At 56.5% G+C, this 25762-nt stretch overlaps 8 protein-coding genes across 8 annotated transcripts; 6 read left to right on the forward strand and 2 right to left on the reverse strand.

Annotated features, from left to right (window-relative positions):
• Positions 1–84: 84 nt before the first annotated feature.
• On the forward strand, positions 85–705 carry ISF_02050 (putative protein family FLILHELTA; the record flags this gene model as incomplete). Its single annotated transcript, XM_018845657.1, has 1 exon — positions 85–705. One exon carries the CDS (start codon positions 85–87, stop codon positions 703–705), a length of 621 nt encoding a protein of 206 aa, XP_018707380.1.
• Positions 706–831: 126 nt separating this feature from the next.
• Positions 832–1619, reverse strand: ISF_02051 (Nucleoside diphosphate kinase; the record flags this gene model as incomplete). The annotated part of the gene is made up of 7 exons (XM_018845658.1): positions 832–1031; positions 1087–1152; positions 1204–1248; positions 1305–1363; positions 1414–1457; positions 1510–1540; positions 1603–1619. 7 exons carry the CDS (start codon positions 1617–1619, stop codon positions 832–834), a joined length of 462 nt encoding a protein of 153 aa, XP_018707381.1.
• Positions 1620–3755: 2136 nt separating this feature from the next.
• Positions 3756–6346, forward strand: ISF_02052 (hypothetical protein; the record flags this gene model as incomplete). Its single annotated transcript, XM_018845659.1, has 2 exons — positions 3756–3812; positions 3875–6346. 2 exons carry the CDS (start codon positions 3756–3758, stop codon positions 6344–6346), a joined length of 2529 nt encoding a protein of 842 aa, XP_018707382.1.
• A 960-nt stretch (positions 6347–7306) lies between these two features.
• On the forward strand, positions 7307–8686 carry ISF_02053 (hypothetical protein; the record flags this gene model as incomplete). Its single annotated transcript, XM_018845660.1, has 3 exons — positions 7307–7525; positions 7589–8277; positions 8344–8686. The coding sequence occupies 3 exons, from the start codon at positions 7307–7309 to the stop codon at positions 8684–8686; spliced, it is 1251 nt and encodes a 416-aa protein (XP_018707383.1).
• A 1219-nt stretch (positions 8687–9905) lies between these two features.
• On the forward strand, positions 9906–14898 carry ISF_02054 (alpha glucosidase II; the record flags this gene model as incomplete). Its single annotated transcript, XM_018845661.1, has 3 exons — positions 9906–10355; positions 10682–11093; positions 12086–14898. The coding sequence occupies 3 exons, from the start codon at positions 9906–9908 to the stop codon at positions 14896–14898; spliced, it is 3675 nt and encodes a 1224-aa protein (XP_018707384.1).
• Positions 14899–16497: 1599 nt separating this feature from the next.
• ISF_02055 (MS ion channel protein 1) lies at positions 16498–19014 on the forward strand (the record flags this gene model as incomplete). The annotated part of the gene is made up of 1 exon (XM_018845662.1): positions 16498–19014. The coding sequence occupies one exon, from the start codon at positions 16498–16500 to the stop codon at positions 19012–19014; it is 2517 nt and encodes an 838-aa protein (XP_018707385.1).
• A 902-nt stretch (positions 19015–19916) lies between these two features.
• Positions 19917–23744, forward strand: ISF_02056 (hypothetical protein; the record flags this gene model as incomplete). Its single annotated transcript, XM_018845663.1, has 1 exon — positions 19917–23744. One exon carries the CDS (start codon positions 19917–19919, stop codon positions 23742–23744), a length of 3828 nt encoding a protein of 1275 aa, XP_018707386.1.
• A 129-nt stretch (positions 23745–23873) lies between these two features.
• On the reverse strand, positions 23874–24914 carry ISF_02057 (HhH-GPD family base excision DNA repair protein; the record flags this gene model as incomplete). Its single annotated transcript, XM_018845664.1, has 1 exon — positions 23874–24914. One exon carries the CDS (start codon positions 24912–24914, stop codon positions 23874–23876), a length of 1041 nt encoding a protein of 346 aa, XP_018707387.1.
• Between the last annotated feature and the right edge of the window lie 848 nt (positions 24915–25762).

Raw genomic sequence — 25762 nt, forward strand, 5'->3', positions numbered from 1 at the left:
CACTCTACTTAGCTTCAGCCGAGCTACCTCTTCTCCTCCTCATTATCTCTCCGACCGGGGCTACACCCTCGACGCCCAACCACAATGCTTCGCCGTCAAATCCTCTCGAACCGACACAACCTGATGCGGCGCCCGACGCCCAGAAGCTCAGCCAGGCTGCCGGCCCCGGGTCGCTGCCGATCCACCGAGACCCCCAACACGGCCAAGATCGATCGCATCACCTCGAAGCTCCCACGGCGACTGCAGAAATACACGCAGGGCCTGCGCAACGCGCCCGTTCCACACGTCGTATCGTTCCTCATCCTGCACGAGCTGACGGCCATTGTGCCCTTGGTCGCGCTGTTTGCACTTTTCCACTACACCACGTACGTGCCGCTGACGTACGTGACGGAGCACTTCGGGAGCTACGTCGAGGCGGGCGTGTCGCGATTTGAGAGGTACTTCCGTCGTAAGGGCTGGTTTGGATTCGATGAAGGTGTTTCCGGAGAGACTGTGAAGCCGATGCAAGAGAGCTTGGAGCAGCCGCAGGACGCTGTTGGCAAGTGGCAGACCGGTGAACCGAAGTACAAGATCTTGGTGGAGGTTTCTTTGGCCTACGCAATCACTAAAGCACTGCTTCCCTTGAGGATCGTTGGCAGTGTGTGGGCGACACCTTGGTTTGCAGGTGTTCTCATCAACCTACGAAAGCTTGTATTAAGGAGATAGTATTTCCATCTCATCGTACTTATTTTCAAGGCATTTCCTTTTTTTATTTATCTATCGTGTAGAACCCGGTAAAGAGGCATCGGAGATCCCCCGCTCTGTTACTCGAAGCTTGGCACACGGGGAAGCTTAAGCCTTCTCATAGATCCAGTCGAACTGGGAAGACTTCCAGCTGATGAGGTCCTCCTTCTTGAACCAGAGAGCAATCTCCTTCTGGGCGTTCTCGACCGAGTCGGAGCCGTGGCAGACGTTGCGGCCAACGTCGATGGCGAAGTCACCACGGATGGTGCCGGGAGCAGAGGCAAGGGGGTTAGTGGCGCCGAGGATGGCTGGTAAACAGTAAGAGTTAGTTGAGGCAAACATTAAATTGCAGCTGGTACTTACTGCGGCCGGTCTTGACGGCATCACGGCCCTCCCAGACCATGGCGCAGATGGGACCAGAGGACATGTCTAGGACTGTATTAGCGGGGTTGTATACCCAGGGTCATCGGACGTTCATACACTGGATCAGACCAGGGAAGAAAGCCTTCTCCTTGAGGTCGGCATCTGCAGCCGTGTTAGCACCTCGAATCCATGTTGTTATTGTTGTTCGCCAAGCTTACAGTGAGTCTCGAGGTGCTCCTTGGAGGGAGAGACGAGCTTGATGGCAACAAGCTTGAAGCTGGCCGGGGTTAGAGTGATTGGTATTTGCATCGCGGGGTAACCACCTACCCGCGGTTCTCGAAGCGAGAGACGATGGGGCCGACAAGTCCACGCTAAGTCCTCGATTAGCGATATTGCCACAACAGACGAGGCTTAAATACATACCTGGACGCCGTCGGGCTTGATAGCAATGAAGCTATTGCGGTGTTAAAAACTTGCCGTGGTGGGATGGAGGGGTAATAGCGGGGTGGTGCTCACGTCTGCTCGGTAGACATTTTGGCGAATGGATCGGATGATACCTTGGGGAAAGGGGTTGAAATGTGAGTAGTTTGAGATTCCGAAATGATGGAAATAGAGTCAGACTCTTTGTTTTGGATCGGAAAGAGGAGAAAGCAGAAACCAAGCAAGAGAAAAGGTAGAAGGAAAATTGGTGGGGGCAGGGTTACGGTGAGAGGCTGCCAGAGTGGGCGGCTCAAGCCGTGGACCTCTCTGGTGCTGGTGGTGCTGGTGCTGGTCGTTTTCTGAGCGGGGTGGTGTTTGTCTGGCATTGTGTACACTGTACAGTGTCGGAGAATTTTTGCAACGCGTTGAGGAGGTACAGGTAAGATATCGTGTCGGGACTACGCCAGATCGTGGAAGCTGGTTAAACGCCAATTGAAAAGAACTGTAGATAGGAAATGTAATGGGTATGATAATATTATGTTTGTCGTATTGCTGTTATGCTCTGCATCGAGCTCAATCAATTCATGTGTCGAGCTCTCGCACAGTGCGCAGGAGCGGCAGCCCGTCATTGAGGTTGGGCACCGAGGGGAAGGGATCGGTCGACAAAAAGACTAAGCCTATTTGGACAGATAAGGCAGGATAAGATAATGATAAGGGGTCCTGATAAAGTCTCAGGAGAGCTCCAAGGCACTGGAACGATTGAGCCATTCTGATTGGCTAATTGTTTACTTGGTGCGGCGCCCGGCTCTCTTCATGGGTGCCTGACTCGAGCTGCATGCCTGTTTCTCCTGCAAGTAGGTACATATGTATGTATGTACCTCTTTAGCTGGTGTTGTGCAACAACGGGGTTACGCTAACTATAACAAGGGTTTAGGCATAACGGGGATGCAACGACAAATCGTTGACGGCCTGTATTGTTAGGCAGAAATGATGCGCTGAGCTTCGGCAACTTGCAGCGCCACAAATGATTATCACGGGCAAGTTATAACTATGTATGTATGGAGAGCTGAAAGATGGCTCGCTCAGCCTTTTGCCACTCATCTGCAGGTAAAATGAGGACCAAATTAGTTTATGCCCTTTTTTAGCTCGGCCAACACCTGACGCAACTCGATTGAATCAGGGTCGGCAAACATGCCAGTGGTAATCTTCCGTGATTCTATCTCGTGATGGAGGTCGATGGCCCCCGCGATAGCTAGCGCCCTCTGACCACTGCTCAGGCATGTGCAGCCTCGAGGACGGGGGTAATACGAATCGACGGGCCTAGGCCTCTTATAGTATTACCAGTCGCCAGCGAGATGACAGCTTCAGGGCCAGGTAAGCCGCGGAGGCTCCCGAGCGCAACCTTGCACACTGCATTGCGACGCAGAGGGTGCACTTCTCAACTCCCGTCCCCACAGCGACAGCGCTGATCACGGACATATGTACTAGCAGCGTCCTGGACTATTGGCAGACTATCGACAAGGGTAGGAGTGCGCACGGGTGTTGTTTGAATGAATACTGACAATGATAGGAGGAAAAGAAAAACCCCCAGAAGGAATTCTCCAGACTGTCAGTCTTGTCTGTCGCTGGGGTGGGAACGGCGGTGACCAGGATTCCAAAAAGGAGATCAACGCGACTGAAGGAGAGACAAAGTGAATGACAAAAAGCAACAACACAGGCCAAGAAGCAACCAGAAGAAGAAAAAAAGTCATGGCAAAAAGGGTCAGTGCTACCAAAAATAGTCCCCGGCAGCGACCGTGCCCACAGCCGGGGTCAGGAACCGGTGTGATGAGCCGAAGCCCACTCCGTGCCCGATGACAGGTGATAGGCCTAATGCGAGGCTGGGCTGCTTGCTTCTGCGCACGGACTGATTGCCAGGAACAGACAGCGAGCCATGTCTTACGGTAATATCTCGACTGCAGGCTGTAATTTACATCAGTTGTGGCGTTTTCTCAGTCCTCAGTCCTCGGCACCCGGGAAAGGGGGTGTTTCTTGGCCAGAGACACCCCCGAGATTCCGTATATTAAAGGCAGCGCAAATCCCTCTCTTCGGCAGAGACCCTGTTTCATCAGCAGTGCAGCCGTCAACTTCGTTGTCTTTACTTGTTTTCTTTTGCAACTACTTTGTTGCCCCAACACTCGTTACTTCACTCCCTTGGTTTGCTCTTCGCCTGTTCAGTCATTCGTTCAACGACTCGCACATAATCTATAATGAAGCTCACTGCTGCTCGCGCCGTCATTGGCGCTGCCGTCCTCGGACGTGCTGCCGTGAGTCTACAGCCCGGTTTCATGTATATACCCTTATAGACCGGACACTAACACTGGAGCAGGCCACACCCGGCTTAATCGATATCCCCGTTGGTCTTTGCCTGGGTGTCTTGGGCGGTGCCTCTTGCAACCAGAAGGCCAGCACCGGCGACGGCCTCGTTTCCGTTCCTATCAATGCCTGCGTCGGCGCCATTGGCAAGGCCAAGTGCGACCAGGCCGCCACCACCGGCGATGGCAAGAATGGTGGCAGCCTGATCAGCGTCCCCATCAACCTGTGCGCCGCTGTTCTCGGTGAAGCCGCCTGCAACCAGAAGGCCCAGACCTCCGGCGGTGGTCTTGTGTCAGTTCCCCTCAACGCCTGTGTTGCTGTCCTCGGTGAGACCAAGTGCAAGCAAACGGCTACCACTGGTGCCGGTAGCCTGATCAACGTTCCCATCAACGTCTGCGCCGCTGCCATTGGCAAGGCCGAATGCGACCAGAAGGCCACCTCTTCCGGTGGTCTTGTTTCTATTCCCATCGACGCTTGTGTCGCCGCTGTTGGCGAGGCCAAGTGCAAGCAGCAGGCCTCCACTACCGGTGACAGCCTCATCAGCATCCCCGTCAACGCGTGCGTTGGTATCCTGGGCAAGGCTGTTTGCGACCAGGCCTCCAAGAGCTCTGGTGGTCTCATCTCCATCCCCATCAATGCCTGTGTTGCGGCTCTCGGCGACGTTGCGTGCAAGCAGGTCATCGACGCTGGTGGCAAGGATGGCAAGGAGCCTCTGATCAGCGTCCCCGTCGACGTGTGCGCTGCCGTTCTTGGTGAGGCCAAGTGCAAGCAGACGACTGGTCCTTCTGGCGGCCTCGTCTCCGTCCCCATCAATGCTTGCGCCGCTGCCGTCGGCAAGGCCAAGTGCGATCAGTTCACTCCTGGCGGCGCCGGTAGCCTTGTCAACGTCCCTATCAACGCCTGTGCTGCCGTTCTCGGCGAGGCTCAGTGCAAGCAGACGTCTGGTGGCCCCGGCAGCACCGGCGGCAGCGTCATCTCTGTCCCTACAAACCTGTGCATTGCTGCTCTCGGCTCTGCCAAGTGCCAGCAGACGACTCCTAGCGGTGGCAGCAACGGCGGCTCCCTCATCAACGTTCCCGTCAACGTTTGTGCCGCTATTCTCGGCAGCGCTCTCTGCAACCAAGGTTCCGGCTCTGGCAACACCCCGGGCGGTGGCCTCATCTCCATCCCTGTCAATGTTTGCGCTGCTGTTCTTGGCAAGGCCCAGTGCACCCAGAGCACTGGTGGCAACCCTGGTACCACCCCCGGCGGCGGCCTCATCTCTGTTCCCATCAACGCTTGCATTGCTGTCCTTGGTAAGGTCACCTGCGACCAGCAGCCCCCTGGCGGCAGCGGTCTGATCAACGTCCCCATCAACATCTGCCTGGCTATCCTTGGTGAGGTTGAGTGCAACCAGAAGCCCGTGATCACGACCACCGCCACCACCACTCCTGCTGTCACCACTACCTCTACTCCTGCTGCCAGCACCACCACCACTCCTGCTGGCTCTACCTCCACCACCACTCCTGCTGGCTCTACCTCCACCCCCGCCAGCTCTGCCTCTTCCACTCCTGGCAGCTCGACCAGCTCTGCCTCTTCCACTCCCGGCAGCTCGACCAGCTCTGCCTCTTCCACTCCCGGCAGCTCGATCGGCACTGGTTCCTCTACCACTCCTGGCGGCTCTACCAGCACTGGCTCCTCTACCACGCCTGCTGGCTCTACCAGCACTGGTACTGCTACCACTCCTGGCGGCTCTACCGGCACTGGTTCCTCTACCGCCAGCACCGGCACTGCTACCACTCCTGGTGGCTCTACCGGCACTGGTTCCTCTACCACCAGCCCTGCCACAACTGGCCCTGCTCCCTCCGAAAGCCTGATCACGACCACCGTCTACACGACCACTTTGATCACCGTCACCCACTGCGCCCCCACGGTGACCAACTGCCCTGCCTCTTCCACCGTCACCAGCCAGACCGTTGTTCCTGTCACCACTGTCATTTGCCCCAGCGGCAGCGCTTCCACTGGCGTTCCCACTGGCCCGGCCACCGCCACTCCCGTCGGCCCTGGTGCTCCCTCTACCTTCACCACTGTCTACCCTGGCGGCAAGCCTACCGGCCCTGCTCCCGGCGGTAACCCCAACCCCAGCAACCCTGGTGGCAACCCCAACCCGGGCAAGCCCTCTGGCTCTGCTCCTTCCGGCGCTGTTCCCACCGGTCCTGGCTCCAAGCCCAGCAACCCCGGTGCTAACCCCTCCGGTGCCGTTCCTACCGGCCCTGCGAACCCTCCCAGCGGTGGTGTTCCTACTGGCCCCTCCAAGCCTGGCAACCCCGGTGCCAACCCCACGGGTGCCGTTCCTACCGGCCCCTCCAAGCCGGGCAACCCTGGCGCCAACCCCTCCGGCGCTGTTCCCAGCTCCCCTACCAAGCCCAGCACTCCTGTGACTGCTGGTGCTGGCCGCCTTGAGCTTTCTATTGCCGCCGTTGTTGGTGTGGCTCTTCTTTTGTAAATGGTCTCTGCGTCCTCGCGGGCACAGCCATATTAATGTACATCCGAACTGTATTACATTGTGTAAAGACTCATTTATAGATTTTGATTGGGGAACAATTTTATTTTATTATTTATTTGAATGGAAGTTAGAATTTTTACTCTTGTCCCAATCTTGAACCTGGGTGCGTTTGGTGCTCCTTTTTACGAAGCCGTTGCCCTCTTGCAGGGACTTGCCCAAATGTTGACGCGTTAGTGGTGAAGTTCCATATTTCGACAAGGATCTTTCTCTGTATGAAGAGACATCCTGATTTGCCATCATAGCCAGGCAAGGTGACAACACCGACGAAGCATGTGATTTATTAGGAGGTACATCCTAGTACTGCCGGCCGCTCTTGTCGCCAGCTGTTCCGACAGTCGCTCAGACGGCTTGTGTCGACTTGGCGCCAAGTTTTGAGCCTGACAACTAAGAATAAATGTCTCGGAAAAAGCCATCTTCATACCTGGTTGGGCAGTGTGGTTGGCGCAGAACCTCTACAGACTCTTGCTCTGGCGCGTTCTCTGCGTGTCGCTATGAATTACATGACACCCCCAGCCATTTGGACTTCCGCCAGTAAAGTTTTGCGCATGAAACAATGTTTAGCATTCTTGGCTTATTAGTAATGTAGAACAAAAAGCGACATTGGCAACGTTGTACGGATAGATCACATCTTGATGGCTGTGGCTTGAGTTGAGATGCTCGACTCTGTATGTGGAGGGACGTTCTTTTCCGACTATGCAGTTGAAGAACATACAAGAGGTAACACATGTGGATTACAAGAAACATAATAGTGATTGATAGCAAGATCGATAATGACAAGTCTATTAGGCGCCATCTCCGTGACAGCAGTGATTAACTTTGGTCATCGTTGATCTGTCACAAGTCTTACCATCTTAGCTCGCCCTTGAGCAAAACTTTATTAAAGCGCAGTCATATATCACAATGACAACAACCATCGGAATCATTGGCGCCGGCCACGTCGGCTGTGCGCTCGCGTTCGATCTCTCCGCGAGAGGGAACGATGTAGTTCTCAGGACCATGGCGGGCCATCCAGGGAACACTCCCAAAGATTCTGGACAATATCGGCTTCCTGGCTGCCACTGGGAAGTTCAAGGGTTGTGGTCCCGTTCGAGTCGGCGACGGGCTCTCACAGCTGATAGAGTCAATCATTTTGGCCGCCATTCCCTCCACAGGCATCAATGACCTCCTCGACGAACTCTCCAGACACGACCTGAGCGGCAAGATACTCATCTTCATCACCAGCAACTCCGCCGCCGTCAAAGCCCATGTCATGACCAACGCGAGAGCCTTCCTCGAGACAGCCACCTCGCCGTACAGCTCTCGCGTCAGCGCCGACGGCAGCGTCAGCGTCCGCGGCGTCAAGAAGCGGCTCGCCCTCAGCGTCCTCGCGCGCGACATGGCCCCCGACGACCTCACCAAGAACGCCTCCCTCTTTCGGATGCCCATCGGGTGGTGCCCCAGCGTACTCGAGACCTTCCTGTCCGGCGTCAACGGCGTCGTGCACGTGCCGACCGCGCTGATGAGCCTCGGCTGGATGGAGGCCACCGGCGGCGACTTTTACTTTTACCGGCAGGGCATGGGCCCCGGCGTGCGCGTCGCCTCGGTGGTGGACACGTACAATCGCAACTACGGCACCAGCGCGGCGACCTTTTGCGAGTTCGTGGGCGCGACGGCGGCGCACAACGCGACAAAGGACGCGCAGAGGCGCTTCCTCTACCAGGACGTGCCCTGCTGGCTGGTGCTCTGCTCGGAGCTGGGGCGGCGCGCGGGCGTGACAACCACGTCCATCGACACGATGACCGTCTTGGCGTCGATCCTCACGGGAAAGGACTACAGGAAGACGGGCAACACGCTCAGGTCGGCTCGGCCTGGACGGCGCTACGGTGGAGGAGGTAATGATGGCCTTTCGAGGTGGCGATGTCGGTGGTGGCGGTTGTGTGCAGCAGGCCCAGTTTCAGTGGCCGGCTGCTCTGTGATGCCGGGACCCTGCCAAGATGTGATTTCGGATGTATACGAAAGATAGTGGCACGACTGAGAGATGTTCAGAGTAGTTACGAAATTGAGACTGTTCTTCCGTCCTTGTGCGACGTGCTGGGTGGTGATCTCCTCTACTCCGAAACTCGTCGACATGCGACGGACGCCATTTGTTGGAACGCGCATAGCTGGATAGAAAGGGCCCATGGAAATGCGGCGAAGACTGCACTTGATGACTGGGAGGATGGGCAGATACGCCACATTGCGCGTCTTACGTCGCTGGCCGAGAATCCGTACGAGATGCCGTACATGGCCGGCGAGATGTAGCCAAGTGCGCAGTCGACTGGACTAGTTGTGCAGTCTACTTGTCAGATCTCATGAGAATAAGATTGAAGATCAATATCTACAAAAATCCACCCCGCTTTCTTCTGTCCGTTGCATCTGGTACAGATCCAAGTAGGATCAGCTCCTATGGTGGCGTTTGGTGATAGGGTATAAGGCTGCACTATGCTCGTAGACAACGAAGTTTGTGTTCCCCTGGTGATCACGCAATTACTCCATACGCTATGGATGTAGTTTAAACAAAGTTGCGCTTGCAATAAACATGCATAATTACGGTCCTGGTAGCTTGGCGGCGCATGTCTCGGGTGCTGTACGGCCGATGCCAGTGCCAAGACATGCATGGCGCCTCCTGTTCTCGCAGTGGGATTCGCGTTGACGGAGTACGTGTAATTCGTACGAACTATACAAAGAGACAACTGAACTGACTGCCACTGCGTATTTGAGCGCTCGAGTTGTACTGCAGGCGGTGACGTGGCGAAAACACCGAAGCCTGTTTGCTGCGCCAGGACGCGGCCGTACCAAGTACTGATTCTTGCAGAAAGCTTGGCTACAGCACTCTGCTTGCGCTGATTCGAAACGGGAGCAATCTCGTCTTTCCTGAAAGACCAGCAACTGCAGGCGAGTATTGCCGCGTCCTACGCTGACCAAGCAAGTGTGCGAGCAAGTTCTGAGATGCGCGAACGGGTGACAGGATGAACCGACCAAGGCTTCTAGTGACGACTTCAATGCACAGGTCAAAGAAGAGAAATGTAAAAAAACAATAAAAAATGCAGATCCACCTTGATAGTGCAGTAGGCATGGAGTAACTACTGCGCAGAGCTCCTGGCTTTCTTTGTCACACCAGTTGCTCCAAACTCCAGTGTGAACTGAAGCACGTCTGACTTGTGAGCCCAGGTGCATGATGATTGCATGCATGAATGATTGAACAAGGTTTGCCTTGAAGATTCATCTCGTTCATCACAGACGTGATAGTGCTCAGTCTCATACGGCTCCGAGACCGGCCCATTCGTTCCTGCCACCGCGATGCAAGTATGGGACCTCCCGCGACTGAATTTTTGCAATCCAAAATTTGGCCCATTCAGACTCACAACTAAAATGAAAACTTAACCATGGACACTTCTGCTTCAGAAAAGTCCTTCTCCGCAGGCCGGCTCATCAGGCGGGCTGGAAGCGGTATTTCTCAAGCCGCGATCCTCACTTGGAAATGGTCAGTTCCATACCGGAACAGAAATCTGCCCAAGATGATGCCTATGCGTCTATTTGGAAAATTGGAGTCAACGAGGCCTGTACCCGTGCGGTTCTGCACAGTGCATTCCCGGATGTTGCGTTGGATCAGCTGCCTGTCGAGGAAGAGCACGTACGCCAGCTGATACCGCAGCGGCTTTCACCAAGAATTGATACGCAAGAAACAATGTGCGACAAGGAAGCTCGCCAGAAGCAGTTGTGGGAGCGGGAACCAGAGGAAGCTTGGCCGCACGTCCCAGAAAGCATTCGCCATATGTTGGCCGCGTCCAATGCTCAAAACATGGAAAATAAACTGCAATTCCTCAGTGAAGAGGACTACCATCCGCCCCAGGGGCTGGGGGCCTTTCTCCGATACAAGTCCGCCATCAGCAAGATTTTGAGTATCTGGAGACGCGGCTTTGCGGCCGGTGTGAGTCGCACTGAAAGAGTCGGAGTCAACGTCTTCTTCCTGTTTCTCGTCTTTTGCGCAGTCTATCCAAACGTCGCAGCTGGATTCCTCGACGAGTGATCTTACAATCAGCGCTCGATTAACAGAATCATGACGCTGTTCCAGCTGCTTTTTCTCTGGACATTCCCATACCATATTCTATGATTGCTCTTCAGCTGGAGTCTCGAAAGACTCCTAGGTGGCTTGGTGGGGAGCACTTCGTATGCATTGGACGCCATCTTTCCTGCTGTCAAGGTTGCTCACAAAGAGCCCTGGTTCTGACCATTGCTTGGCAAATGGGCGTTCAGTTCTCCCCCACGATCCTTAACTACATTGCGCGACTCCTGACGCGGCATCAGATGCGCCGCCTGCGACGGAGCGGTCGGAACGGAGAAGCATACTGGGCTGCAGTTGACAAGGCTGTCGATCGCGAGCTTGTCTCGCTCGAGGCGTACGTCGAGCAGCAATCGGAACCCAGCGCTGGCCCACAATCGTGGCAAGTGGTGCCGATTAAGGTGCCGGTGGAGAGATACATCCGATTCACACGCTGCTTCAGAGTTGGACGCGGAGCCGAGCAGCTTATCAGCCTCCTAAAAGATGATATGGAGGGCATCGTGAATGTCTATCAAGACCACCTCTGGTCTGCGAGGCTACTCCAGATGAATCAGCGTCGGAAAGGGCAGTCAAAGATCCCATGGAGCCACGGCTACCCAAACTCGTGTTGGTCATTTTCGACGTTGTGGTGTTTGCGTACGTCTGCTTCTCATTCTGGTCGCAGCCGTTCACCTTCAACACGGTCGCGGCGTACAGTGCCGTTCTGGTCCTGAAGCAAAGTATTTTCCTCTGCAAGGGTTATCAGACAGTGGTCGCCGCAAGCAGGCTTTCCACCAATATGGTCGCGTTCAATATTTGGGGTATTTTTCTGGTGTCCTTGCCTGTCACCATTGACGAGAATGTGCCAAGACAATGGTAACTGGGTTGCGCTAACTCTGGCCATGGCGATTGCAACAAACTTTTTGGTTGAGCCTGTTGCGCCCGTTTTCATTTTCCTGGCTGAGAAGATGATTGCTTGGTGCAGTGGCTTGAGAGCAAAGTCTGTTGAGAACTCTAGTTACTGGTAGACAATGTACCTAATTGGCATACCAAGGGGGCGGAGGGTTGTTGAAACGCGTCATTGAGGCCAGCTGCAAAAGAGACCCGATTTCTGCTTCGTAGAATCAATTGAAAGATTTTTAAGACTTTGAAGGCATTCAAATGAACTTGGACGCATGCCACTTTACATTGAGATTTTATTCTAAACAGAAGAACGCATTTTTTCGCCCACATCTTCAACCAGGCACAAACCTGTCGCAGACTCGAAGGCGCTAGTCTCATTTAGGGAGCTCCCCTGGAGGGACAGCTTGTCACAGACCGAGGGGTCTTGTCTGTCTGCAATCAACATCACCTTGTCGCCATCTATCTAATCCAGGCTGGCAGGACTGCAGATTTGTGACGTACTGTATCTGCAGATGCCTAGGAACTAGTCCACCTTGTCTATTTATTTTTTTCTTTTGTAGCCCACAACCCGCTGACGCGAGCTCGTCACAATGGGGCTGCGTTCGCCATGGACAACACTGCTCATCGCATTGGGCATTTTCATGTGCCTTGTGATGCCCGGAGGCAAGCCAATTCCACATCGTTGAAGCGCCCATATGCGTACTAACATGCTCCAGTGTCTGTCAAGGAACACGACTTCAAGAAATGCGACCAATCGGGCTTCTGCAAGCGTAATCGAGCATATGCCGACAAAGCCACCGCCGAAAGCACACGATGGCAATCACCATACCAAATTCAACCTGCATCCGTATCATTCAAAGACGGCCAGCTACATGCCGTCATCCAAAAGAGCATCAACGCCAAGGGCGACACCGTCAACCTACCAATCACCGTCTCATTTCTCAAGTCTGGAAACGCTCGCGTGACGGTCGACGAGGAACGACGACAGAAGCAGGACATTGAGCTACGCCACGACAGCAAAGTTCGAAAGGAGAGATACAACGAAGCCGAAAAGTGGGTTCTTGTCGGCGGACTGGCCCTCGACAAGGATGCCAAGGTGTCTCATCAGGACGACACCCAGACGAACGTCCAGTACGGCAAGGAGGGCAACCTGGAGGCTGCCATCAAGTACTCGCCCCTTGAAATTGATTTTCGACGCGACGGCGCATCGCACATCCGATTCAATGACCGTGGATTTCTCAACATGGAGCACTGGCGTCCCAAGATCGAAAAAGAAGAGGGCCAGGCGGACACTGACGGGGAGGACGAGTCGACCTGGTGGGACGAAAGCTTTGGAGGCAATACCGACTCCAAGCCCCGTGGCCCCGAAAGTGTGGCCCTCGATATTTCGTTCCTTGGATATGAGCACGTCTTCGGCATTCCTGAGCACACTGGTTCTCTCTCGCTGAAGCAGACCCGCGGCGGAAACGGCAACCACAACGAACCCTACCGAATGTACAACTCTGACGTCTTCGAGTACATTCTGGATAGCCCCATGACGCTTTACGGATCTATCCCGTTTATGCAAGCCCACAAGAAGGATTCCACAGTCGGCGTCTTTTGGTTGAATGCTGCTGAGACCTGGGTTGACATTGTCAAGTCCAAGGCTGCAAGCAATCCCCTGACCCTTGGAAAGGCTGGCAAGACCAACACTGAGACACATTGGATCTCCGAAAGTGGCCTGCTCGACGTCTTCGTGTTCCTTGGTCCGACCCCCCAGGATCTCACCCGAACCTACGGCGAGCTGACCGGCTATTCCGCTATTCCCCAGGAGTTCGCCATTGGATACCACCAGTGTCGATGGAATTACATCTCTGATGACGACGTCAAGGACGTTGATCGCAAGATGGACAAGTTCAAGATTCCCTACGACGTCATCTGGCTGGACATTGAGTACCTTGATGACCGAAAGTACTTTACTTGGGACCCTCATTCGTTCACCGACCCAACTGGCATGGGCAAGCAGCTCGAGGACCACTCTAGACAGCTTGTCATCATTATCGATCCGCACATCAAGAAGCTAGAAGGCTACCCAGTCTACGATCAACTCAGCTCCAAGGATTTGGCTGTCTATGACAAGGAGGGCAAACCCTACGAGGGATGGTGCTGGCCTGGATCGTCCAACTGGATCGACTGCTTCAATCCTAAGGCTCTTGAGTGGTGGAAGTCTTTGTACAAGTATGACAATTTCCCCGGCACCGCGGAGAACACTTTTATCTGGAACGATATGAACGAACCGTCCGTCTTTAACGGCCCTGAAACGACCATGCCCAAGGACAATATCCATTTCGGCCAATGGGAGCACCGTGATGTTCACAACATCAATGGTCTTACCTTCCATAACGCCACGTTCGAGGCTCTGAAGACGCGCAAGAAGGGTGAGCTGCGCAGACCTTTCGTGCTCACCCGTTCATTTTATTCTGGCTCGCAGCGTCTTGGAGCTATGTGGACTGGTGATAACCAGGCTACGTGGGAGCACCTTGCTGCATCAATTCCCATGGTCTTGAACCAGGGCATCTCTGGGTTCCCCTTCGCCGGCGCTGATGTGGGCGGTTTCTTCGGCAACCCCTCCAAGGACCTGATGGCTCGCTGGTACCAGGCTGGTGCCTTCTACCCCTTCTACCGCGGGCACGCCCACATTGACTCTCGTCGTCGTGAACCATACCTGCTCGGGGAGCCGTACACCGGCATTCTGACTCAGGCCCTGAGACTGCGCTACGCTCTTCTCCCCTCTTGGTACACGGCTTTCTTCCAGGCTAATCGTGACGGCAGCCCCATTGTTCGCCCGATGTACTGGACTCATCCTTCAGAAGAGGGCGGTTTCGCTATTGACGACCAGCTCTTTGTTGGGTCGACGGGTATCCTCGTCAAGCCCATCGTTGAAGAGAACAAGTTCTCGACTGATATTTGGATCCCGGATGATGAGGTCTACTACGACTACACCACCTACGAGGTCGTCAACACACAAAAGGGCAAGCGGGTCACGTTCGCAGCTGCTATTGATCAGATTCCGATGCTTATGCGCGGTGGTCATGTATTTGCACGTCGCGATATTCCTCGCCGCTCTGCCGTCGCGATGAAGTACGACGACTACACGCTTGTTGTTGCTGTGTCCAAGGATGGAGCTGCTGAAGGCGAGCTGTATGCCGACGACGGCGACACGTTTGAGCACGAAAAGGGCCAGTACATCTACCGCAAGTTTAGTCTCAACAAGGATGGCATGAGCTCTGTGGATGCCGAGGGCCGAAGCGCCAAGTCGGTGAAGGCGGGCGCTTGGTTGAAGGCGCAGAGCCAGGTGCACGTCGACAAGGTTGTGATTGTGGGCGCGACGGAGGCGTGGAACAAGAAGGAGGTCGAGATTGAGTCGGAGGGCAAGACTTGGACGGCACAGGTGAGCTACCGCGCGGCGACCAAGAACCAGGCCGCGTACGCCGTGGTGGGCCGTGTCGGGGCCAAGATTGGCAGCGACTGGAGCATCAAGCTGGCTTAGGCGGGGATGGAAGTAAATAGAGGTTGATGTGCGAGGCACTAGAAGCGGATGTATAAATAGACGCAATCTAGAGTTAGTAAATGTACCAACGTGTGTTGTTTAGTAAGAAGATTAAGTCGACTGGGAGGCAGTTGCCATGAACCGAAGTGTCGGCATGAAGCTGGGAAAGAGCCCCTCTGAGCCGCGCCCCATCGACGATGATCTCGATGTTTGATGGAGTGGAGCGGCCCCGTCATTTAGGAATGTTACAAAGAAGAGATGAGTTTTCTTCTACTTTTTGTGGAAAAAAAAAAAGGACTGCGTAGGAACGAGACTTGAGAAAGCAGTGTGTGGTCAGGCCTGGATTCGGCGTCGGGTCTTGAGCGGAGCGGATCGGCAAGTTGCAGTGTCGTAATTCATGTGAGCAAAAAGCGTTTCGAGAGTTCGAGAGTGCTACTGGTGTTGTTCCCACAGTTCCACTGTATTTTGAAGCCACAACGGACCTTATGGCGAACTGAATGACGACGGCCAAGACGGGAAGAGTTGCAGACGAAGGGCCTTTGTCAAGCCACTCGGACAATAAACGTATGCATGTCTTCCAAAACCTCGGGGCGATCAGCAAGTTGCAGAAGGCCTTCAGGCTTGCCAACTCTTTGACAAGGCCACTTTGCATGTGAAGTATCACTGCATCAGCTACGAATTAACTAGACCTTGTCCAGTCCATATCTCCCTGCCTGCTGAGGCTTGGGAAAACTGGATCGCTAATCGGGGCCAACTCCACCAAAAGCCGCGATAGGGTGCGACAAACCAGTCATGTTGGATTGTGCTGCAACGCTGAACCACAAATTCTCCTTGCTTCTGACACTCTGGTTCGGCGCCAAGATTGGCCCAGACAATCAATCGAACGTCGTCGAACAGGTTTTTCTTTCCGTTCAGCGGGCCCGCGAGGCTACGCCAGTGTCGCCAGGAATAGCACTGGAGGAGAAAAAACCACGCTCAGTGCGCTTGGCATTCCAGAAGTGGCTATTCCGGCTACTGCCAGTTGCCCTCTCTTTTTTTCTTGTTTGACTAAGTAGAGCACGTCCGTCTCCTACCTCGAGCGAGCTTCGTAATCCTCAAATTCTCTCTCGCTTCTTTCTCTCCTCTTCAATTTCATACAGCCAAATCTTTCCCATACTAATTCTACTATTCCCCCAATAGTCTTACGCTTTCTTCGTAACACGTATACTTTCCCCCGCTGAATTCGCGCTGTCCAACCTTGTTTTGCCCGCCAAACCGTTTGTCCGACGCATTTCGTCACCAAGCTCCACCAAGGCGGCCAAGACGTTTCTTTCAAACGACGACATTGGATCTCGCCTGGATTGACCTCTGGCATGTTGAAAGAGGGGACGTCTGCATTCGTTTATTTCCTTTACTCTCTTCCTTCCGATTTTTTGGTTTTTCAGTTATCACTTTAGTCACATTATTCCCCGTTACGCCAACATATTCCTCGACATCGTCGTCCCCGAGCCTCTGATGACCAGTCCCCAGTAGCCACAACGTGTTGGCTCAACAAGAGAAACATTCTTTACCAATTGCTTTCACCAGGTACACCAAAACACACTTGCATAGGCGCACGCCATGGCTGCACCGGCTCCCGTACGTCCTCCCACGGACCGATACAACTCGGTCGAGGACTATCACAACCACTACTCCAACCAAAATTCCAATGACACCCTCGGCCCGGGCGACCATCACCCCGAAAAGCGAGGCATCGACCCCGGTCGTCATGCCGACATGACCCAGCTAAATGACGACCTTGAACTTCTCCGCGCTGAGCAACTCATCTCCAATCAAGAACACGACCTCGAACTGCAACGGTCGCGATCCCGCAACCGCACCCACAACCCAGTCCCCGAGGATGCCTTTAACCAGATCGACTCGCCCTATGGACTGGAGAGGAAGAAGAACGAAGATGCCGCCCTATACAAGCTCTGGAGCTTTTTGAAAAAGTTTCCTCGCTTCATCCGCTACATCGCGTACATGTTGCCCGTGGCCCTCCTGCTGCTGCTGCCCGTGCTCCTTGGCGCATTTGCTGTAGACAATAGGCGCCATGCCGTTGGTGGTAACGGGGGTGTCAATTTGATGTGGTTTGGAATCTGGCTCGAGATTGTCTGGTGCTCCCTCTGGGTGTCTCGCATGCTCACCAACCTGCTGCCCCCCATGATGCAGACCGCATGCAAGATTGGAGGATCGACCAACCCGAAAAAGTGGAAGGACGTCGGGTCCCAGCTCGAGCTGCACGCCGCCATGTTTCTCTGGTTCCTCGCCATCCTCGTCTCCTTCAAGCCCACCACGGCCCAGAAGCGCGTCGCGCCCATCGGCGGCGATGAAAAGGCCGACTCGCAAAACTGGATCGACATCGTCTACAAGGTCATCATCGCGCTCTTCGTCCTCTTCACCCTCAACTTCATCGAGAAGATCATCATCCAGTGGATCGCCACCTCGTTCCACCAGCGCACCTACGCCACCCGCATCGAGAACAACAAGGGCGACATCCGACAGCTCGTGCAGCTCTTCGAGCATGCCAAGACCAAGCTCGAGGACACCGAAAGCTTCCTCAAGGGCGAGAACTCGCGCGTCAGCGGCACGCAGACGCCCATGCGCATCCTCCACAACAACGCGCGAAACGTCCTCGGCAAGGTGGGCTACGTCGCCGGCAAGGTCGGCAACGACCTGATCGGGCGCAAGGTCAGCGAGAACCAGCCGCGCAAGGTCGTCACGGAGCTGCTGCGCAGCACCGCCTCGGCTTTCACGCTGGCGCGCCTCATCTACCGCAGCCTGGTCCGCCCGGACCGCGACACGGTTCACATGGAGGATATTCGAGAGGTCTTCACCACCGACGAGGAGGCCGATGCCGCCTTCATGGTCTTTGACAAGGACCTCAACGGCGATATCTCCGTCCAAGAGTTTGAGACGGTGTGTAACGAGATTCATCTTGAGAAAAAGGCCATTGCTGCGTCGCTGAAGGATCTTGACTCTGTTATCCAGAAGCTCGATAAGGTTTTTCTGTTCATCATCGTCATCATATCCATCATTGTCTTCATCTCCATCCTCTCCGGATCCGCCGCTGCAGGCCTTGCCTCCGCTAGTACCTCCGTTCTCGGCCTTGCATGGGTGCTCCAGGCCACGGCGCAAGAGTTCCTCCAGTCCATCATCTTCGTCTTTGTCAAGCACCCTTTTGACGTGGGTGATCGTGTCACCATCTACGGCTCCACTGGCGACAAGATGACTGGCGATGACTACTATGTCACCGAGATTTCGCTCCTGTACACCGAGTTCAAGAAGATGCAGGGCCATATTGTGCAGGCCCCCAACTCCGTGCTCAACAATCTCTTCATTCTCAACCAGAGACGGTCCAACGGCCTTGCCGACCCTGTCCCTCTGGTTATGCGTTTTGGCACCCCTGTTGAGAAGATTGACGAGCTCAAAGACCGCATGCGCAACTTTTGCCTCGAGAACAAGCGCGATTACCAGTCTACCATCATTTCAGAAATGGTCTCCATCGATCAGCTGCGCTCATGCACGATGAACATCATCTTCTTCCACAAAACCAACTTCCAGAACGAACTGCTGCGCCTCAACCGTCACAACAGGTTTGTCACGGAGCTCATGGCTCAGATGCTCGAGGTTGGCATCCAGGCCCCCATGCGCATCGAGCCCGGCGGCAGCCGCGACACCCCCATGTACTGGTCCAGTATGCCTGCGCCGCCCGCGTATGCTCATGATCAGGACGGTGAGCATCACAGTGGAGGTGACGGCCACTCGAAACCGTCATCTGTGCCGCTGCGACGAGGATCTGTCCTGCGAACGCACAATGCCCCCCGCGAGATGACGATCATGGAGGAGGAGGCTGCCCTGACGAGCTTCGGCGACGTGTTTGAGAGCCGTCGCGACCAGGCGCTCGCGCGCAGGATGGTGTCCATCCGCGAGAAGGAGAGGGCGGAGAAGGCTTCAGAGGGGGCCGAGTCGGAGCCTCGCGCGTCGACGACGTCGGCGGCGGTTCACAGATCTTCAACAGAGTCGCACCGGGCGCGGCTGTTTTCGCGGCCTCGACGCGATACCACAACCACTCGCCATGAGGATGAAATGGTGTAGCTGGGATGACGTGTCATGACAAAAAGAAGAATTATATTTAGAAGGCTGGGAATTAGACGGGGTACGAATCATATTAATAGACTTTACATGGGGCAGATATAGGTGGGGGAGCTGCATCTGTATTTATTAGACGGCTCCGGATATAATAGGGGGTCTTTGAAACATGGAACCCGCATTCCGAATGACAATGATCGATTTGACAGTCAGTTGATGCTGTGATATTTCCCCCTGTTGCTGACAGTTTCTTTCTTTGTACATTGTTTGACCAAAAGGAGTATGGTGTAGCGGCACGGGACGTCAAGCATAACTTAGCGATCAACTCTATATGCAGGACCAAGGCTTCAACTCAGGACGGACAATTGAAGAACGACATCAGGCTGACTGCTGCTCTCCTTAATAATGAACACAATGTCGCAGAGCGACACTAGGCCTTAGCGGATGAAGCCGAGGAGAACCGCGAGTAAGCAAGCCGCAGGCCAGCGGGGATCCTGGCTTGCCTCGCGCGGCTGAACGAACCCAGCTGGCCCGCCCCCAGTTCGTTTTTAAATTGCCCGTTTGTTCTGTTCTTCAACAGGTGGCGCTGCAGTGGTCTTTGTTCCTGAAATAATTTCTTCCTCGCATCTCCGGCCGAAACAACAGACAATAGCTATGCGACGATAATCCAACTTGGCATTTGAGTTGTTCGCTTCTCAGCGCCGCCCCGGACTCACCTCAACAAACAGGGGACCTTCAGCTGAGCTGAACAACTCCGCAAAACGGACCTTGCTACGAACCCGCCAACGACAAGAACCGACCCCCCGTCCCGGCCAAAAACGACATCTCGGAGAAGGTCAATTCTGCTACGATATTTTGCAGCTTTCAAGCTTTCAAGCTCGCAAATACGGGGGGAACTTGATCTGACCATGCCGACCGGCGTCGTCGCCAGCGGCCTGCCCGCCGGCTGGGAGTGGGACTACGACGGCACGCGCTGGTTCTACACCTTCACGGCTAACGGCCACGTCCAGTACCACTTCCCCTCCGAGGGCGATGAGTTCCCCGACTTTGTCGGCGTGACCGAGCCCGCGCCGCGGCTGGAGCCCGAAGGCCGCCTGGAGTCGCACCAGCAGGTGCGCCGCGTGACGGGCGCCGCCGCCGCCCCGCCGAAGAAGAAGAAAAAGCACGAGAATGGGATGACGGCGACGGCGCCGCGGCCGGTGGGCATCGAGTGGGACGGCGACGTCGGCGGGAGTAGCAGCGAAGAGGAACAGGAAGGGAGCGGTGGAGGGCGGACGGTGTTTGAACCGGAGAATCTCATGTTCTTGGGACCGCAGGTGTATGCGGATGTGAGCCCGCTGAATGAGGAGGAGGAGGAGGCAGCGAAGAGGACGGTGGTCGGGGCGGTGGTGGGAGGGGTGAGCCCGGCGGAGACGACGAGCGCGGGGACGCCGGCGACGAAGCGCGCGGAGCCGGCGACGGGAGATGGAGAGGCGGCAGCGCCGGTTATCGTGGCCGAGATTGTCGAGGTGCAGGTGGTTTCGACGCCTCCGCCGGCAAAGGAAGAGCCGATGACGGCCCGAGGAGAGGAGGCAACACTGGCGGAGGGGAGGGCAGACAAGACCGAGCGACCGGCAGCGCACGCACACGCGGCGGTGCCGCGAGAACCGGCCCCGCGGCATGATACTATAGTTGCCGCACCAGAGCCCGCCCCGTCACCACCACCAGCGCAGCAGAATGCTCCGGCGAGGGTCGCATCTGTCGCCGAAGTCACGGCGGCGCAGCCTCTACAACATCGACATCATGGAGCGACCCCATCACCACCTCCACCGCCTCCTCAGGCTCCAACTCCGGCTACCGCCGCCTCCGAGCCTGCCATCCAACCGCGATACGAGCTGCCCGCGCCCGAGCGGCCTTTCAACCCCGTCGGCATCGTCGCCGAGATGCCGACCGAGGACACGCCGCGTTCCCACATCGAGCTGAACCCGATCCCCGTCGAGATCATGGACGCATCAGTGCTGGCGCCCATCGAGACGGCAGCGGCCGCCGCCGCAGGCACGCCGCCGCCCTCGGGTGTCGCAGAGCTCCCGGGCCAAAGCAACAGCAGCAACGGCGTAGCCGCGGTGGTGAGGCAGACACCGCCGCCGCCACAGCAGCCGCGAAACGTGCCGGTGATGATGCGCATGAAGATTAAGCGCAAGCCGACGGACCCAAACGCAGCGATCCCGTCGCCCCTGTCGGCGTCGTCGTCGTCGTCGTCGCACTCGCCGGCGGCTGCCGCGGCGGCCGTGTCGCCTCCGTCGGTCGCGTCGGCGCCCACGTCGCCTCCTCCTCTGGCAGCAGCACAGACCCCGCCGCAGTATAAGCCGTACGCGCCGGTGTCGCCGCTACAGCGCGCGGACACGGAGCCTGTCAGGGCCCCGGCTGTGGCGATGCAGCAGCGGCGGCAGAGCAGCCTGACGACGGCGCCGCCGCCGCCGCCGGTGGTGAACCCGCACCTGAGTTATGCGCCGACGGTGCTGCGCCCCGCGGGGCGCAAGTCGACGAGCGTATCGCCGGAGCGTAGGCAGGGAGAAGCGGGCAATCAGGCACCAGGACTGGTTCAGAATGGGATGCCGGAAAAAGCAGCGCCGCAGAACGTGTACCCCGGGCAGGTGCCACCGCCAGGACAAGGACCGCTTCCCGGTCCATTGCCGCCACATGGTCAGCCAGGCCCGATGCCGGCGCAAGGGCATATGCAGCCTCCGGGTCTGCAGGACCAAGCACGAGCGCCAGGACCGTTACCAACGCATGCTCAACCGCCACAAAGCCAGCTGCCTCAACCGGGGCAAGGACCACCGCAAGGACTGGTGAGCGCGCAAGGACAAGTTATGCAGAATGGCCAGTGTCCTCCCCTGCAACATGGCCGCCCCATGAGCATGATGCCTGCAGCACCCGGCAAGTATCCTCCTGTCCCGATTCCACAGCCCTACGGCCAGTACCAGCGGCCATCGCCCCAGATTAGCCAACAGACTACGCCCCCATGGGTGATGCCCGGCCAGCAGGCTCCCGGCCAGCAGACCCCCGGCCAGAACTTCGCAACACCTCTACATCAGCAACAGACTCCGCCGTCGGGCTGGAGGCAGTCGATGCCTCTGGGATACCCTCAGCCGCCACCGAACGGGAGGCACTCCATGATGGGCCCAATCGTCCCACGGAAGATCCCTCTTGATAGCCAGTCTCAGCCACCGCCTCCGCCAAACCAGCAGCCCGCGGGCCAGGGCCCGAATTCCTCGTCGACGACCGATTCACCAGTCGTGTCTCCGCTCCGCTCTAGAGCGGGCAGCCAGCCGTCAGGTCTATCGCTGCCGTCGCCTTCTCCGATGGAAACGCCACAGCCACAATCCGCCGCGTCGTCTCAAATACCGGAGCAGCTCAAACTGGGCAGCGTCAAGATTGGCACGGGCGCAAGCGGCGGCTCTACCGCGGGCCAGCGACGGTCGACCACTGGCTCGTACTTCCCGCCGAGCAAGGATCATCCGGTAGGTCTTGTGGGTTCCATAGCCGACCAGTTCGCGGCGGAAATGCGGACCCTTTTGGGATCTGAAGCGCAGTCGTCTAGCCCGGCGCCAGCTGTGACTGCTATTACGGTAAACCCGGAACCTAAATCGTTGGCCAGCAGGTCGACTCTGAGCTCAGGGAATGTGCTCAACCGCATCGCAGAACATGAAGTGGTGTCGACGCCTGCGCCTGGAAGCGCGAACACGACGTTGGTTCAGCCCTCACCGCCACAGCTGGCAGCACCCCCGATGCAGATTTCTCCCAAGAACATGCCGAAGCCTCCTCAAGGACCCCGTCCACCCTCGAGCGAGTTGCCTGGGGGCCCTGTACAGAACGCTCCGGCACGCATTCCATCAGCAGGCCAGGCGGTGCCTCCCACTCCATTGGGACCCCAGATTTCGATGCCGCGGCCGGGTGCACCACAGCAGCAATGGCAAGGCAACCCGCAGCAGCCAATGCAACGGCCTCCGTCTGTTCCGCCGCAAATGCAGATGCAGCCGAACAGGAACAAGGAAAACAGATGGACAAAGTGGTTCAGGAGCTCCAAGCCGGAGAATAGATCTGACGCTTCTCAGGCAGGGATGCCACAGCAGCCGCCTCCTCAGCAACCACAGCAGTGGCAGCCTGGGCCGCCAATGCCAGGTCATCCCGTTCAACGGATGTCAATGCAAGGACCGCCAATACAAGGATCGATGCCAGGGTATCCGATCCAGGGACAGCCTGTTCAACGACAGTCTGTCCACGGGCAGCCTTTGCAAGGGCAACCCATTCAAAGACTCCCCGTCGGGGGGCCTCAACCACCCCAAACCACTCCGATGAAGACATATTCGCCATATTGGATGCATCCAGGTGCGGCCCAAGGTCCAATTCCGCAGACGGTGGCTCAACAAGGCCCTCTGGGATCACATCCACCCCAGCAATACTTGCCGGTCCAGTCAGGCCAGCCTATGCAGACGAGGCCGCCTTACGGCGCCCCGATGCACCAGATGCACCCCGCGGGTGCACCGGCATCTCCCGCACCATCCCAAACAGCACCATCGCAACTCTCGAATAGCCCATCTCAAGTCAGCATTTCCTCCCTACCGCCAACTGGACCTCCACAGCCTCACCCGCAGATAGCATCACCGATGCAAAGCAACCTGGTGCCAGCACCACTCTCCCTAAGGCCAAGATCGGGAGTGCCAGCTGGAGTGCCAGCCAATGGACAACAAAGCTAGAGACGCGGCGTTTCGTCGTTGTCGAACATCCTAGAACATAGAAGCATCAAGCCTTCGGGAACTTTTTAGCATCGTACATGGCGTGATTCTTGTATTTGACTATTGTTACAATATACTACATTTCGTTTGTCATTTGAACGCCTTGCGCAGCTTGCATGATTTCCCACCACCCGCCTTCGCACTGCACGCATGGCACGTCCGCCCATGCTCAATCAGCAGCACGTGCAGCGGATACTTGAGCTCGTCCGGCACCGTCGCATCCAGGTGCGCCTGCGCCTGCTCCCTCGTCGCCTCCCTCGGCCTCCAGCCCAGCGCGCCCGTCAGCCTGTACACGTGCGTGTCCACCGCGAAGCTCGGCCTCCCCAGGCAGAACAGCAGCACGCAGCTCGCCGTCTTCGGCCCCACCCCCGGGAACGCGAGCATCTCCTCCATCGCCGCCGCGTCGCTCGCGGCGAACAAATGGTCCAGCGAGTACGCGCCGTGCCGCGCGCGGACCGCCTCCAGCAGCTGGACAATGACCTTGCTCTTGGTGGCGGCGAGGCCGCCGCGGCGGATGGCGCTCTCCAGCCCGGATGGGCCGCCCGCGGCGATGGCGGCCCAGCGGGAGGGGGAGGTGCCGTAAGCGGCGTCCATGCCGAGCTTGGCGAGGGTGGAGTTGGCGGAGCTGGTGTTCTGGGAGAGGATGGTGCGGACGAGGGCGTCGAGGACGGAGGGCGAGGCGCCGCAGCCGGCGGAGGTGAGGGGGGCGACGACCTGCGCGGGACGGGCGCGGGCGCCGTGCATGGAGACGAGCAGGTCGTGCGCTAGGGCGCAGTCCGCGGGCGTCGGGCGGGCAAAGTCCGGGAACGGCGTGGTGGTGATGTGCTGCGTCTGCTTGGACTTGCGAGATGATGTTGCGGTGGTGGCGAGGGGGGGCAGTTTCACGTGGGCGGTGGAGGATGGCGGCGGCGGTGCGGAGAGGAGGTCTTCCGGGGATTCGCTCTTGACCTCGCGCTTGACCTCGCGCTTGACCTCGCGCTTGACCTCGCGCTTGACGATGGCGGCAGCCTTTGCTGAGGTTACTGACTGGGTGTTCTTGGTGACGCGCATCTGTGAGCGCAGACCCTGACGGGTTGGCGTGGCAGCGGAAGATCGGACGCTGCGCCGTGAAGTGCGCTGCGTGGCGGCCATTGTGCGTGTTCTGTGCGTCGTCGAAGACAAGAGAATTATTTCGCAGAGGTTAAAAATCAGCATGAGGTTGTGGGGAGACAAGGAAAGCAGCAGGTGCTCTTGTGAGCAGAAGAAGGGTAAAGGGACATTGAATGACGTTGTCAAGCGGTGTGATCGCTGTAGTTGACTCAGGTGGGCCAGATCGGACAGCATCTACCTCAATTTCTGACACAGGACACACACAATCGATGAATATTAGAAAGCAAATAGATATTCCAAGGTTGGAGTGGAAAGACTCAGGCTCAGTAGTCATTGAAAAAAAAAAAATTCTAGATGTTCACGACATCAACATTGAGGCTGGCCTTGTTGGCAGTATTTGCTCGGAGTACTAAGGCTCCGTGCATATTGTCCGCCTAGGTTTGAGTCACTTCTGGAAGTTAATATTTCGACTCTGAAAACGGTGTTGACTTGGGGAGAATTATTTTGTAAAATAAATCAACATTAAAAAAAATTACGATTCAACGCTGAAGACAAGCTCGACGGGAGTACTTGGTTCAAGACTCGTACCATGTGAGGTGAGAATGCCGAGACTCCCCCTCGCAAAGGGGGCCCGTAAAGAACCATGATACTTTGAACCGAAACGTTCTTGGTCTAAAATAGGTAGTCTCTTGATAATTCACTTTCGATACCGATTATTTGATGCATTGACCTTGCGAGCCCGTCGGAACGAGGGAACGTTAAGCTGAAGCCACACGAGGTGGGGCCACTCGATCGAAAGGCAAATTGAAGGTCAAGTTCTCGCACTGTACCGTAGTACTTCCCGAATAGGAAGTGGCATCAAGTCCCAAAGATATGGTGATGCAAGAGGT

Source organism: Cordyceps fumosorosea (assembly GCF_001636725.1).
Source record: "Cordyceps fumosorosea ARSEF 2679 chromosome Unknown scaffold_3, whole genome shotgun sequence".
NCBI classification, from domain to species: domain Eukaryota; kingdom Fungi; phylum Ascomycota; class Sordariomycetes; order Hypocreales; family Cordycipitaceae; genus Cordyceps; species Cordyceps fumosorosea.